Here is a 16,359-nt window from a genome sequence, read left to right on the forward strand (position 1 = left end):
TTGGTCCCCCTGACACTGCTAGGGTAAATGCATGGGGTTGGGGCCTGGGTGGGATTGTGGTTGGTGCAGACTCGATGGGTCCGCACCAATATTCCTCTGCACTCCTCCCCCCCCGTAGCTTCTAAAACAATTCCATCTGTTTTTTTTTTTAACCCCCTTTCCGGGCAGGCTATCACCAGCAGCTCCGAACACAACATCTCAGCCAGGGAGACACCTCAGACACAGGGCCATGCGCGGCTACTCCACCTGCAGAGCTGCGGTGACCTCAGCACCTTCGCCGGCGCCGTCTCGGAGGTGGGAGACAGCAGCGACGAGCAAAAAAGCCAGCAGGAGCGGCCTCACAGCCTGATTGGCGTGATACAGGAGACTGTGCTTTAAATACACGGGACACTGCAAAAGGTGCGATCCGAGCCAGGACACAGCTTCACAACATCAGCGACTAATCCTGCCCAGGAGGGAATAAGCCTAAAGATGGATGTGCAATATCAGGAAAGGGAGAGACTGACATAGAACTATACTTAACATGCTGGAGAACAAAGTCTGCAAACATAACTTAGGAGATTCAGTTAAAAAAAAACTGCTCAAAAATACGCTTAGTTCATTCAGTGGCAAATGATGAAATTTGTCCTTTATATTGTAAAATGCCAAGGTGTCCAAAAGCATCTCATGTCTACCAACGATTTTGACGTCTGCCTAACCGCCCAGATTCACCCGAGAGGGATCGACTTCTCTGCACCTGTCTAATCACGTCAAAGGGCACTTTATTTAAAACGGAAAAATGAGGAATTGCCAGGTCGAGCAAGGCGGTAACACGAGGACGGGTTTAACACTGATACTTTCCCTTTGGTTTCTTTTATTGCTCTGAGTTACTTGCATTTTGTAGTACCGTTTTGTTTCAATTTTAACAAACGAACTAGTGGGTTTCTAATCTCTAATGTTATATATGTATAGAGAAAAAAAAATAGATTATATATAAAAAATAAAAAGCCTGCAACTATTCCTGTTCCATTTTGCACTGTAACACAATGCAGCATTAACACAAGCATCTCACAATCTACCATGGAGAATTCTACGTCTGTAAATTACACCAAATTAGTGTCCGATTTCGTCCAACAGTGCAGAAGAATTTACAATGTCCACTGTAATATAATCTATTCTGTTTGTAACTGTGGGAATCGTTCTTTCACTGATTCTGAAAGTGGATTTAAGTCACACTTGAGAGACTGGGCTGACACTCCCCTTGCTCTACTGAGGGAGTCCATATATTTATTAGTGTCACAAGTAAGCTCACATTAACATTGCAATGAAGTTACTGTGAAAAATCTCCTAGTTGCCACACTCCGGTGCCTGTTCGGGTACACTGCGGGAAAATTTAGCATGGCCAATGCACCCTAACCAGCACGTCTTTCGGACAGTGGGAGGAAACCGGAGCACCCGGAGGAAACCCATGTGGGCACAGGGGAGAACATGCAGACTCTGCACACAGATAGTGACCCAAGCCAGGAATCCAGCTTGGGTCCCTGGCACTGTGAGGCAGCAGTGTGAACCACTGTCAGAGGCACCAGTTTTTGGGTGAGATTTTAAAGCAGGGCCCAATCGGCCCCCCCGTATGAAATTCGATGTACAATACATCTTTCTTCCAATGGATCCTAAATGAGGGACCTGATGGAAATTTTTTTTAAATTCCTTCATGGAACATGGGCGTTGCTGTCCCAGAAACTCTAACAAGACACAGATGGATGGAAAAAGATCATATTCTTATCATAGTGAAGAAAAACAGGGAAGTTCTCCTGATTCTGGCATCACCCTCATACTTATCCCTCAAACAGCATTACTAAAACAAATTAATACCATTGCTGTGGTTGGGAACTTGCTATCTGCAAACTGGTTGCCAAATTTCCTATAACCGCAACTACAGTTCCTCGGTTATTAACACTTAGGTCAGGAAAGGTGCTTTATAAACGCAAGTTCTTTGATTTATAAGAGGCAATGTCAAGAAATATTGAACAGGTTGGGTTATCTCCTCGCAGAGAGAAGGCTGAGGAAACTATCTGAGAGGGGTGGAGGAATGCAAAACTTTGGATCTTCCTGTGGTCGTGAATAAATACAAGTTATTTCTTACCTTGGAAAAGCGCAGGTGAAAGCAGCATCTACTCTTCCCTGAGAAAGGTGCAGGTTTTCCAATGTTATTTACAGGCAGTAACTGTGTACATTTATTCCCTACAGATTAGTTCACGCCATTGCTATGTGTATATTGTATAACACAAGCTGGTGGCGATGTCACTGGCTTAGTAATCCAGAGGCCCAGGCTAATGGACACGGGTTCAAATCCCTCCCACGGCAGTTGTGGAATTTAAGAACAAAGTACAGCACAGGAACAGACCCTACAGCCCTCCACACCTGTGCCAATCACGATGCCCTAACTAAAACTGAAAAAACCCTACTGCCCTTACTCGATCCATTTCCCTCTATTCCCTCCCTATTCATGTACACATCCAGATGCCTCTTAAATGTTGCTAATGTGCCTGCTTCCACCACCTCCTCTGGCAGCGCGTTCCAGACACTCACCACTCTGTGTGAAAAACTCCCCCCACACATCTCCCTTAAACTCTCCCTCTCTCACCTTGAACATGTGCCCCCTTGTCATGGACACTTCCACCCTGCAAAAAAAGCCTCTATCACCATGTCTATGCCTCTCATAGCGTTGTAGATCTCTATCAGGTCTCCCCCCAGCCTCCATCTTTCTAATATACATTCAATTAATAAATGTGGAATTAAAGATTGCAATGGTGACAATGAAACTACAATCAATTGTTGTAAATGTGTCTCTGGTTCACTGCTGCCCTTACCTGATCTGGCCTTTGTGTCACTCCGGATCCATTGTTGGTTCTTAGTTTCCCTCCGAAACAGTCTTACCAAGGCACTCGGTTCAAAAGGGCAAGTAGAAATGGGCAACAAATACTGGCCTGGCCAGTGACATCTATTTCGCATGAAAAAATAAAAGCAAACTTTGAACACAAGACTAAAATCCGTCATCGATGATAGCTTTCAGCTGCGGAGAATGGCAGTGGACCAATGTGCATCGCTCATGGACCCAACTCCAGGAACAATGTGCTCACTCACTGAGTCAATCACTTCCTCGGATGCAATTTTGCACCATTTGCTTTCTTAATAAAATTGAGTGTGAATAATGTTATTCGGGAATGACATTAACTCAGGGCATCAGACGATGGCATTGTGTAAGTGAAACCCTTGGGGGAAAATGAATCCAGTGCTCTCAACATGTTCCACACACTTCATTAATACATGGACATTTGCCAGAAGCTGGAGAACGTGGAACTTGTTGCCACAGCAAACGGTGGAGGAGGCCAACGGCATTGATACATTGAAGCTCGAGAAACACATGGAGAAGGAGGAATAGAAGGGTATAGCCTATGAATGACTGGGGGGAGGAAGGATGAAACTTGTGTGGAGCGTAAACACCAGTACAGAGCAGCTGGGTCAAATGGCCTGTTTCTGTGCTGTTCCTTCTAGTTTTGTTATGAAATGGAGGTATCTGTCTGGGACTTTAATCCTGTTAAAGCGATCAGTTCTCATTTCCAATGGGACAATTTCTGGATCTATCGGGACAATCAATCTTTAATCAGTCTGACTGGATTGAATTCTGTCCATTCAATTACATTAACATATTTATAACGATGTTTTGCGAAAGTACAACCAACAAACCAAAAAGAACTGGTAAAAGATGGAGAGAATCAAAGTTACTAGTTTAGATCATTATATGGTTGATTAATTTGTATAGTTAATAGTTTAGATTATTACATGGTTGAATAGTTTATGTAGCTGTCCAAAGGGAGTCTAAAAATAGACAGCATAGGCTTAAGGTGAGAAGGGAGAGATACAAAAGGGTTCAGTGGGGCGTTTTTTTTCACACAGAGGGTGGTATCTGAAATGAGCGGCCAGAGGTGGGTACAATTTTCTCTTTTAAAAAGCGTTTAGACAGTTAAATGGCTAAGATGGGTATCGAGGGATATGAGCCAAATGTGGGCAATTGGGACTAACTTAAGGGTTTACAAAAAAGGGAGGCATGGACAAGTTGGGCCAAAGGGTCTGTTTCCATTCTGTAAACTTCTACGACTCTATATAGTTTAGGTCGTTAGGCTGATTATACTTATTGTAATTTAGAAGAATGAGGAGGGATCTTATCTCTGCCTTTCATAATTTTATGTATCTATAAAATAGAAACAGGGAGGTTGTTTCCTCAAGCAGGTGAAACCAGAACGGTGGAGCATGGCCTCAAAATAAGGGGCTGTAGGTTTAGGACTGAGTTGAGGAGGAACTTCTTTACACAAAGGATTGTGAATCTGTGGAATTCCCTGCCCAGTGAAGCAGTTAAGGCTCCCTCATTGAATGTTTTTAAGGCGAAGATAGATTTTTGAACAGTAAAGGAATTAAGGATTATGGTGAGCGGGTGGGTAAGTGGAGCTGAGTCCACAAAAAAACCAGCCATGATCTTATTGAATGGCGGAGCAGGCTCGAGGGGCCAGATGGCCTGCTCCTGCTCCTAGTTCTTGTATGGTTGAATAATTCATTTGGTTAAAATAGTTCTATCGTTGAATAGTTTATATAGTTAAATAGTTGAATAATTTGTATCGGTAATAGTTCAGATTGCTGAGTAGTTTATATAGTTTAATTAATATTTATATATTTTAGATAGTTCTATGGTTAAATTGTACAAAGGAACATTTAAATTCCCGTGGCAGATCTTCAATCTCTGATTGAAGACGAGATAGTTATAATAAAAAAAGGTTGGTATTTACATATAGATTTTTATATTTAATTGGAATTGGTGGAACAAATGTGTGGATTTGGTTCTGTTTTAGACTAAGTCCATTTGTTATAATTGAGGTGTTCCCCTTTCCGATGGTTCTATGGTTTTATTAACAGCTTCCTTGGGTGTTGTTTGTAAAGGGATTATTACTGGGTTTAACACTTGAGAAAACTTTTGTAAAAACTAAAATAACATGGAACAAACTGGTGTCTGAATGTTGATGGAATATTCAGGGTCCATGTGGCTAGATGTCCAAGGGGACTGGTTACATTTTAAAGCTCTTTTAAAGAAAAACATTTAAAGTTTCAAGAATCATCGGCATGTTCTGCTAAATGAAGAGTTCATTCTCACTGTCAGCGCGCTTCAAGTATTAACAGTAGCTCCATATGAAATGTACAACGAGATTACCGCAACACTCCACAGGCACCACCAGACTTGGTCTTGTGCACAGACAGTTGCTAAAAACTCAAAAGAGAAATAATAGTGAACTGCAGTGACAATAACTTGCATTTATATAGCCCCTTTAATGTAGCAACGCGTCCCAAGGTGCTTTGTGGGAGCATTATCAGACAAAGGTACTTTTTACTTTACTTGTTCATGGGACATGGGTGTCACTGGTTGGCCAGCATTTATTGCCCATCCTGAGTTGCCTGAGGGCAGTTGAGAGTCAACCACATTGCTGTGGCCTGGGTGGGATTATGGTTGGTGCAGACTTGATGGGCCGAATAGCCTCCTTCTGCACAATAGGGATTCTATGAAAATATTTGAGAAGCACTGATTAATGTACCCCCACAGGACTGTACGCTAATACTTCCAATGCCCCAGCACTGTACCCCAATAACCCTGTGACTGGGCTCAGCAACTTGGGTCTGTATCCCTTTACCCCTACAACTGTTCTCCAATACTCCTGGGACTGGATACAGCAACCGGGGACTGTACCCCAATACCCCTGGGACTAGATACAGCAACCTGAGACTGTACCCCAATACCCCTGGGACTGGATTCAGCAACCTGAGACTGTACCCCAATACCCCTGGGACCGGATTCAGCAACCTGAGACTGTACCCCAATACCCCTGGGGCTGGATACAGCAACCTGAGACTGTACCCCAATACCCCTGGGACCGGATTCAGCAACCTGAGACTGTACCCCAATACCCCTGGGGCTGGATACAGCAACCTGAGACTGTACCCCAATACCCCTGGGACCGGATTCAGCAACCTGAGACTGTACCCCAATATCCCTGGGACTGGATTCAGCAACCTGAGACTGTACCCCAATACCCCTGGGACCGGATTCAGCAACCTGAGACTGTACCCCAATATCCCTGGGACTGGATACAGCAACCTGGGAGTGTACCCCAATACCCCCGGGGACTGGATACAGCAACCTGAGACTGTACCCCAATACCCCTGGGGCTGGATACAGCAACCTGAGACTGTACCCCAATATCCCGGGGACTGGATACAGCAACCTGAGACTGTACCCCAATATCCCTGGGAATGGATTCAGCAACCTGGGACTGTACCCCAATATCCCTGGGACTGGATACAGCAACCTGAGACTGTACCCCAATATCCCTGGGACTGGATTCAGCAACCTGACACTGTACCCCAATATCCCTGGGACTGGATACAGCAACCTGGGAGTGTACCCCAATACCCCTGGGACTGGATACAGCAACCTGAGACTGTACCCCAATATCCCGGGGACTGGATACAGCAACCTGAGACTGTACCCCAATATCCCTGGGACTGGATTCAGCAACCTGGGACTGTACCCCAATATCCCTGGGACTGGATACAGCAACCTGAGACTGTACCCCAATATCCCTGGGACTGGATTCAGCAACCTGACACTGTACCCCAATATCCCTGGGACTGGATACAGCAACCTGGGAGTGTACCCCAATACCCCTGGGACTGGATTCAGCAACCTGAGACTGTACCCCAATACCCCTGGGACTGGATTCAGCAACCTGAGACTGTACCCCAATACCCCTGGGACTGGATTCAGCAACCTGACACTGTACCCCAATATCCCTGGGACTGGATACAGCAACCTGGGAGTGTACCCCAATATCCCTGGGACTGGATTCAGCAACCTGAGACTGTACCCCAATACCCCTGGGACTGGATACAGCAACCTGAGACTGTACCCCAATACCCCTGGGGCTGGATTCAGCAACCTGAGACTGTACCCCAATATCCCTGGGACTGGATACAGCAACCTGAGACTGTACCCCAATATCCCTGGGACTGGATACAGCAACCTGGGAGTGTACCCCAATACCCCTGGGACTGGATTCAGCAACCTGACACTGTACCCCAATACCCCTGGGACTGTACCCCAACCCCAATCCAAACTCTTACCTCGCTCGCCCCCAGGCAGATCTCAACAACCCCCAGGACTGAACTTCAGCCAACGTTTTCAGAAAGGTAAATGCAGCAAAACAAAAAGTGAGACAAGAAGTTAAACTGTGCTTTTGGTAAATTATAGTTTCCAGCCAGCTGCTGTGAAAGATGGAAGGTCTGCCCTACACGTTAGCCAGACTTGCACACAAGCGGAACAGAGTCCATTCTTTTCAACAGTTGTTAACTTCACCAGCTCCGCGCGCCGCCAACGCTCCCACCACCCTCAACAGCAGAACACCGCCGCCTCTTCACAAATTCAGATGGCAAACTCACGTTTGTTTCTGGTAGATTTTATTGGTCAGAGTTGCGAGACATGTGCCCTGTGCCTAAAGTGCCAGAACACAATCTGTTACAGAGGTAAATACATGCAACACACAGCATGGCAGCGACAGAGAGGCAACATGTGGCAATGTCAGTCACAGTACAGACATGGAGTTCAGGATGAACCAATACAGGAAGGTCAGCAACTAACTCCGGCAGGGGTGGCGGGTGGGGGGTATGGGGGGGGAGGGGAGTCTCAGGGCTCTTCCCTCAAAAGGAAGACAGTGTATAAAGATCAGCTGAGAGTGATTGCATGATAACATTTCTCTTAAACTACACCTCGATCTTTGGAGAAAAACGAAACAACGCTTTATTGGCCCTTTGTCAAAGCACTTAGCTCGGAACCAAGCCCCATTCCACCCCAGGCTGTGTCACGCTGTGTCGGGAAGTGCAAACATCAGGAGGAAATGCATTGAAACGAAAGCAAAACACACTGTGCTTCCTGGAAACCGGAATTAAAACCAGGAAACGCTGGATTAATCTCTACCCGTTAGAGTCATCGACCTTCAACGTAAACTGTGTTCCTCTCTCTACTGATGCTGCCAGGCCTGATCATTTCCCAACAACCTCTGTTCACATCCGAGGAAATGCATTGCTGTTCGGATCTGGATTGATGGAATGCTATCACTCACCCTCCCTACAATCACTGCCCTCAGTGCAGTTTCTGGTCAACTTCTCACTCTTGTCCATCTCACCAAACGTACTTTCAAAGCAAGGGGAGGGAAGGGAATGGAGGCTAATGTTTTCAATGATTCTTTTCCTCTTCCTGTCCCTTTTCTTTTGTGTTGTCCAACTGAAATAGATCGTAGAATCCCTACGGTGCAGAAGGAGGCCATTCAGCCCATGGAGTCTGCACCAACCACAACCCCATCCAGGCCCTATTCCCGTAATATTTACCCTGCTAATCTCCCTGACACGAAGGGGCAACTTAGCATGGCCAATCAACCTAACCTGCACATCTTTGGAGTGTGGGAGGAAACCGGAGCATCCAGAGGAAACCCACGCAGATATGGGGAGAATGTGCAAACTCCACATAGACAGTCACCCGAGGCCGAAATTGAGCCCGGGTCCCTGGTGCTGTGAGGCAGCAGTGCTCACCACTGTGCTGGTGCCTATTGTAATTATATATGAGCCAACAGTCTCATTTTCTCAGAACGCAGGTTAGGTTTCAATAGATGCAAAGAACGCTGTTAATCTGTTCTGTTTAGCCACTTGCAAACTCTTGGGGGGGGTCAGTTGTAGCTCTCTAAAGTCAATCTGACAATGGGCTGATGTGTGGGTGACCAATTTTACATTTCTGGAGGTTTCATCACATGGGCTTTTAGTCCTCCCAATCCAATCTAACAACCTTCCAAAAGCTAAAGATCCTTTTTTTATTCATTCGTGGGACACGGGTGTCACTGGCTGGGCCAGCATTTATCGCCCATCCCTAGTTGCCCCAGGGCAGTTGAGAGTCAACCACATTGCTGTGGCTCTGGAGTCACATGTAGGCCAGACCGGGTAAGGATGGCAGATTTCCTTCCCTAAAGGATATCAGTGAACCAGGTGGGTTTTTCCGACAATGGTTTCATGATCATCAGTAGATTCTTAACTCCAGATACTTTTTATTGGATTCAAATTCCACCCTCTGCCGTGGCGGGGTTCGAACCCGGGTCCCCAGAACTTTAGGTGAGTTTCTGGATTAATAGTCTAGCGATAATACCACTAGGCCATTGGCTCCCTCAAGGTATTTCTACACCTAAATAATTCAAAGGAAATGGAACGCCTCCCCACCTCCTCGATCTTTTATTTACTGCAGCCTCCCAGCAGTCAACCTTTGAAGTTTTGAGTGTCCAACTCATTTGTACAAGATAATGAAACCAAATTGAATAAACTGTGGGGCAGAGCAAACGGTGAACCCCTTAAAGGAACACTGCCTTCATCAAGAATAAGTCACAAAGCAGCAAACTAAAATGTGATTAAAGAAGTCCCTGCGGTGCCCAGTGGGTATGGAAGGCCTTGACAGTGCCCGTGGACACCACGTGCCACCTCTCTGGGGACACCGAACGTGGAGAGGCAGACAGTCAGGTCGGTCTGCTCACTGCCCGGACCTGTTAACTTTGAGTCTGCAAGGCACGCCTGGAGTGCTGGGAACTTTGGTTGTTAAAGAACAGCCTATTGCCGTCTCAGGAGGCAACCCTCAACCTGATCAGTCAGCCCACCTCTCTCAGCCGACAGCTCCCTTTCAATAAGACAGGAGTGGGAGTCCTACGCCATACATGTGGGACTCCAGTTACCAAGTTGCGGTGGAAACAGTGGGTCCGCTGTGGCCCCAGGCTAGGTTCACCACCAGCCAGAGGTGGCCGGAAAGTTAGGTGTTCCTCTGGGACCCACAAGAGGTATCTGGGCCGCCGCTGCCGGCCCAAAGCTCTGCCATCTCCTCGCTCCCCCAACAACCTGAACCCACTGGGTTCTGTTACAACCTGGCCATAACCACCCACCCCCCACACTCTGGGAAATTCCTTTCAAAGGACTCAGAATGGCTTCACCCACTTTGATCCACAGTGATAGCTATCGAGAGTTAACATCAACCCTGCGGCACGGTGGCACAGTGGTTAGCACTGCTGCCTCACAGCTCCAGGGACCCGGGTTCAATCCCCAGCTTGGGTCACTATCTGCAAGTGTTTGCTAGGGTTTCCTCCGGGTGCTCTGGTATCCTCCCACAGTCCAAAGGTATGCAGGTTAGGTGCTAAGTTGCCCCATAGTGTCAGGGGGAAAATGATGGGGATAGGGCCTGGGTGGGATTGTGGTTGGTGCAGACTCCCTGCACTGTAGGGATTCTAACCGAGCTCCCCCCCCCACCCCACCCCACACTGTAGCAAAAAAAAACCCCTCCACTCTGAAAGCAGTAAACCCTGCTACAGCTTTCTGTTGGTACACTGGTCTAACTCAAGAATGGATTTCTTTTAAAATAAGCCAACGCCAAAATGTCTTGGCCATCACAGCAGGTTTCGCGGAATTTCTTTTTTGTTTCGTGGAAATAAAAAGGGTCAAGGAATTGTAAACCACTCAACAACTCGTTCCCTTCCCAACAGATATCCTTAATAGCAAAATAAATAAATAAACATTGTATTATAGACACCAAAGAAAAAACTTATGACAAAAAATATACTGGAATAGGAACTACATTCATAGGAAGTGCATTATTCCAACAATCATAACAGCTGACGCACATTAGTCGACATTACTTTACACTGCAGCATTAGAACATCCTGATGTTTGACGTTATTGCACCACATGACAAGGAAAATAGTTATATTCTAGAGCTGTGTAAAGTATTTACATTAAGTTCACATCGGCAGCTGCAGGTATTCAATTATAAATATTAACACACGCGTCACTGAGTGACCGAGACCCATTAGTTTGTATCATGCCATTATAACTACTTCAAGTAATGATGCTACAGAGTTGTACAGGTATAGGCGAGGTTAGCTGTGCTTGTAAACAGGGGGGGGATCGCGTCGTCGGTCTGAAGCAGGGTGAGGGGGGGAGTGTGGGGGGGTGGTGGCGGTTAGGAGGGAGGTGGGAACAGTAAAACCCCAACAGTTTCCGCACAGCCCGCTCTCAAATTAACTTTGCTCCCGAAAGCTGGGTACGGGATTCCTGTCGGTGCTCGGGACAAGACTCTGTAAACCTACCCCCAGTCATACACAGGCGAATAAATCCAGAAGGTTCTGTCTGAACCCAGCAATCAGTGCCCACACCGACAGCTAAACCATCGCATTGCTGGAGGGGTTAAGATTAATGTTCACGCTGTGCGGAATACCCTGCAGTGAATTCAATTCAATTCAAATTCAAAGTTAATTCAAAGTCCAGCGAGCTGCCTGCATTGCCACCCAACACTGCGAGGTGATGGAGACAAAGTTAAGATTTCGGGGCCCCCAGTAGGACATGGATTGTAAAGCTGGCTCAATCAATTCCCCAGTGCTGCACGGTCATTTAATTCGACTGAAGAAATACATTTAAATGAGTGTCATCTTTTCTGCTATAAAATTGAAGCGTTTCGAGTTAAAAAGAAAGACATTGTACTCGAGACGCAATAAAGGAGGAACGGATTTGCATTCTAGATCTTTCTTCAATTGGGCTCAAGCGTAAACGTTTAAATAATTTACTTACAAGTGTCACAAGTAGGCTTACATTAACACTGCAGTGAAGTTACTACGAAAATCCCTTAGTCGCCACACTCCGGCATCTGTTTGGGTACAGTGAGGGAGAATTTAGTACGGCTAATGCACTTAACCAGCATGTCTTTCGGACTGTGGGAGGAAACCGGAGCACCTGGAGGAAACCCACGCAGACACGGGGAGAACATGCAGACTCTGCACAGACAGTGACCCAAGGCTGGGAATCGAACCTGGGTTCCTGGCGCTGTGAGGCAGCAGTGCCAACCACTATGCCGTCCCTGATATCCCCTCCTCTGAATATCCACTGTCCCGTCAGGTCATTAATGAGGGTTTGGAGACGACAAAATGCGTCGTACAATGTCTGACACGTTATTCAATTAAAAGTCGCCCAGCAATCCTCTGTCCTAAATCGCTCTTTCCTCCCTCACATTGCAAAACTGAACATTAATTTAAGTAGTGTGGGGCAATGGAGGATGAAATTGCTTTTCACAATACAGCAGTTACACGTAGAGGAATTATGTAAACATATCGGGGTGGAGGGGGAATATTTGCCTCTCTTTGCTGATCTTGAAGTGTAAAGAAAATAAAGTAGACGTGAGTATAAAATAGTGCTTCCCTGTTTTATAGTGTTAAGCTAAGGATTTGTTAAAAACAACAACACACAAGTTCTGCTCTCGAGCCTTTAGTTTTATAAACCGGAATCAATGGAATGATCTCAGGAGTGTCAGTAGACAGCGTAAAAAATATTGGAATGGAAAGGAGAGGGGGCGGGAGAGAAAAAACTTGGGAACAACAGGATTGTCAAAATAACAACTATTTTAAACTTAAAACACACAATAACGTGTGCGGAATGTCTCAGAGAAGTAGCGTGGAAGAGTTCGGCAGGACTTTCTTCTTAACAAAAAAGTTTGGAATGAAAAAATGGATTTTTCTGAGCCGTTTTTAGTAGGACACACTCTGTAAACCAAGCGTTTTAAATGCTCGCTACCAGTTCTTTTAGGTTAAAGTACATTTCCCAAAGATTTCATCAGCTGTCCTGAAAGCGGTTACTGTGAAAGGTCCTCTCTTAAATAACATCAAACTATATAGGTGTCCAGTTACATTTACCTAATTGTGGATTCACTGAGAGTTAGGTCAGTGGGAATATATTTACGTTCATTTCTAAGTAAACCACACAATGCTGCTTCTCTGAAAGGCGTCAAAGATTCTTCAACAGATTTTTTTTTTGTCAAACAAAGCATGTTTAAATAAAAAATATCGTACTTTCTGCTGCTGCAGAAATGCAGCAATGATTAACACAACCAAACCACACAGACATATCCACTTTGCACACTGTCTCACGGCCACAGCCCTCTCAGATGTAAACCGGCTGTTCTTGCGCAGTCAGCAGTCTGTACATGGCGGCTGGCATCGTCTTCATGTGGATCTACAGGGCAGAAGAGAGGGAGGTCAGCAGAGTTTTCTCCACATCTAATCGCACATCAATATTTGCCTTAGACGCAATTCCAGAACAGTGACGTCTAACAAGATGGACAGTGTCAAAACAAGTAGCTACAAGATGCACTGCAGGAAATCACCAAGGCTCCTTAGGCAGCACCTTCCAAACCCACTGCCACCACCATCGAGAAGGGCAAGAGCAACAGATATCTGGGAATACCACCACCTGAAGGCTCCCCTCAAAGTCACCCACCATCCCGACATGGAAATCATAGAACCCTACAGTGCAGAAAGAGGCCCTTCGGCCCATCGAGTCTGCACCAACCACAATCCCACCCAGGCCCTACCCCCCTATCCCCACATATTTTTACCCTCTAACCTACGCATCCCCAGGACACTTAAGGGGCAATTTCTTAGCACAGCCAATCAACTTAACCCGCACATCTTTGGACTGTGGGAAGAAACTGGAGGAAACCCACGCAGACACGAGGAGAACGTGCAAACTCCACACAGGCAGTGACCCGAGCCGGGAATCGGAAATACATCACAGTTACTTCATCGTTGCTGGGTCAAAATCTTGGAACCCCCCCACCCTCCCTCTGACGAAGGGTCATCCAGACTCGAAACGTTGGCTCTATTCTCTCTCCATGGATGCTGTCAGATCTGCTGAGATTTTCCAGCTTTTTCTGTTTTGTCATGATTCTTTCTCTTCGGGAAAAGGGAAGGCTGGGGGGCGGGGAGGGGGGGTGAGGTGGACTCGAAACAGGTCTTTAAGATCAAGGTGCGTTACGTAAGACAGACTTAAAGGTGGGGGAAGACCAAAACTAGGACAATCAATATAAGACACTAGTCACTAATAAACTCAATAAGAAATTCAAAAGGAACTTTTGTACCCCAAGAAGCAGTGAGATTGTGGAACTCGTTCCTGCAGGGAGTGGATGAGGCAGTAGTGTTTGAAAAGAAGCTGGCAAACAGGGAGAAAGGAACAATCTGTCTTCACGGAGGAGGACGTGAATAATTTGCCGGGTGTTAGCGATGGAAAGGTGGTAGGAATGGAGGGTCTTAATGACATTACTGTTACTAGAGAGGTGGTGCTCAACAGACTGGAGGGGCTGATTGTGGACAAGTCCCCAGGACCGGATGGAATGCATCCGAGGGTTCTGAAAGAAATGGCGGAGGTGATAGTGGATGCCTTGGTGGTTATTTTCCAGACGTCGCTGGATTCCGGGGAAGTGCCGGAAGATTGGAAAACAGCTAATGTTACGCCGTTGTTTAAGAAGGGTGCCAGGCAAAAGGTGGGGAATTATAGGCCGGTTAGTTTAACGTCTGTGGTAGGTAAAATGTTAGAATCTGTCATTAAGGAGGAAATTGCGAGGCATCTTGAAGGGAATTGCTTGATAGGGTGGACGCAACACGGTTTCATTAAAGGGAAGTCGTGTCTGACAAATTTACTGGAGTTCTATGAGGAAGTGTCTAGGGCAGTGGATAGAGGAGAGCCGGTGGATGTGGTCTTTCTGGATTTTCAGAAGGCGTTTGACAAGGTACCTCACAAGAGGTTATTGCAGAAGGTCAGGGGACATGGAGTTGGGGGTAGGGTGTTAGCGTGGATAGAGGATTGGTTGTCAAATAGGAGGCAGAGAGTGGGGGTCAATGGGTGCTATTCGGATTGGCGGTTGGTGACTAGTGGGGTGCCCCAGGGGTCGGTGCTGGGGCCTCAGCTATTTACCATTTATATAGATGATCTGGAGGAGGGAACCGAGTGCAGGGTGTCGAAATTTGCTGATGACACCAAGATTGGGGGAAAGGCAAATTGTGCGGAGGGTGTGGAGAGTCTGCAGAAGGATCTAGATAGGCTGGGCGAATGGGCCAGGAAATGGCAAATGGAATTTAATGTTGGCAAGTGCGAGGTGGTCCACTTTGGTAGGAATAATGGTAGGAAGGACTCTTACTTACGGGGCGAAAAACTGCAGCAGGCGACGGTGCAGAGGGACCTCGGGGTCCTTGTGCATGAGTCGCAAAAACCCAGCTTGCAGGTGCAGCAGGTGGTCAGGAAGGCGAATGGGATGCTGGCCTTCATAGCGAGGGGGATTGAATATAAAAGTAGGGAGGTCTTGCTGCAGCTGTATAGGGCATTGGTGAGGCCGCAGCCGGAGTACTGTGTGCAGTTTTGGGCGCCGCACCTGCGCAAGGATATTTTGGCCCTGGAGGGAGTGCAGAGGAGGTTTACTAGGCTGATACCGGAGTTGAGGGGATTGAGCTATGAGGAGAGGCTGAATAAACTAGGCTTGTACTCGTTAGAGTTTAGAAGAATGAGGGGAGATCTCATTGAGACGTATAAGATGATGAATGGGATGGATAGGATAGAGGTGGAGAGACTCTTCCCGCTCAAAAAAGACAGTAGGACTCGGGGGCACAGCCTCAAGATAAAGGGGAGGCGGTTTAGAATGGAGTTGAGGAGGAACTTCTTCACTCAAAGGGTGGTGAATCTCTGGAATTCTCTGTCTGTTGAAGTGGTGGAGGCTGCCTCGCTAAATATTTTTAAGAAGCGGGTTGATGGGTTCTTGATAAGAGAGGGGATTAAGGGTTATGGGGAGAGGGCGGGAAAGTGGAACTGAGCCACAACAGATCAGCCATGATCTTATTGAATGGCGGGGCAGGCTCGAAGGGCTAGATGGCTTAATCCTGCTCCTATTTCTTATGTTCTTATGTTCTTATAATGGACACAGATGACATGGGGGCATGGGGAAGATTATGTGCAGCATGGACCAGTTTAATGTTTAAAAGATTAAAGTTTATTTATTAGTGTCACAAGTAGGCTTACATTCGCACTGCAATGAAGTTACTGTGAAAATCCCCTAGTCGCCGCACTCTGGCACCTATTCGGGTACACTGAGGGAGAATTTAGCTTGGCCAATGCACCCTAACCAGCACGTCTTTCAGACTGTGGGAGGAAACCGGAGCAACCGGAGGAAACCCACGCAGACACGGGGAGAACGTGCAAACTCCACACAGACAGTGACTCGAGCCGAGAATCGAATCTGGGTCCCTGGTGCAGTGAGGCTGCAGTGCCAACCACAGTGCCACCCTTCATTGGGCTAAACCGCCTGTTTCTGTGCTGCAAATTTCATCTTTGCTGCTACGTTTGCGATTTAAACCTACCTTTATATTGAGAAAAAAAACAAAATTTGCACTT

At 46.6% G+C, this 16,359-nt stretch overlaps 2 protein-coding genes across 5 annotated transcripts in view; one reads left to right on the top strand and one right to left on the bottom strand.

Moving 5' to 3' along the window:
* The window catches only part of fam189a2 (family with sequence similarity 189 member A2), an 89,112-nt gene extending 88,042 nt beyond the window's left edge, over positions 1–1,070 (top strand). The window contains exon 10 of one of the 3 annotated variants that reach the window (XM_080188368.1): positions 169–1,070. In XM_080188368.1, coding sequence (XP_080044494.1) covers positions 169–378 — 210 coding nt within the window. In that variant the 3' untranslated portion in view covers positions 379–1,070. The remainder of the gene's footprint in view (positions 1–168) is intronic. The other 2 variants (XM_080188367.1, XM_080188369.1) reach the window with 2 other exon arrangements.
* A 9,324-nt stretch (positions 1,071–10,394) lies between these two features.
* Positions 10,395–16,359, bottom strand: part of apba1a (amyloid beta (A4) precursor protein-binding, family A, member 1a) — a 100,489-nt gene continuing 94,524 nt past the window's right edge. For both annotated transcript variants that reach the window (XM_080188371.1, XM_080188370.1), the window contains one exon: positions 10,395–13,155. In XM_080188371.1, the coding sequence (XP_080044497.1) occupies positions 13,084–13,155 (72 nt within the window). In that variant the 3' untranslated portion in view covers positions 10,395–13,083. The remainder of the gene's footprint in view (positions 13,156–16,359) is intronic.

This window comes from Carcharhinus amblyrhynchos, chromosome 5 (assembly GCF_965287045.1).
Source record: "Carcharhinus amblyrhynchos chromosome 5, sCarAmb.v2.hapA, whole genome shotgun sequence".
Lineage (NCBI taxonomy): Eukaryota > Metazoa > Chordata > Chondrichthyes > Carcharhiniformes > Carcharhinidae > Carcharhinus > Carcharhinus amblyrhynchos.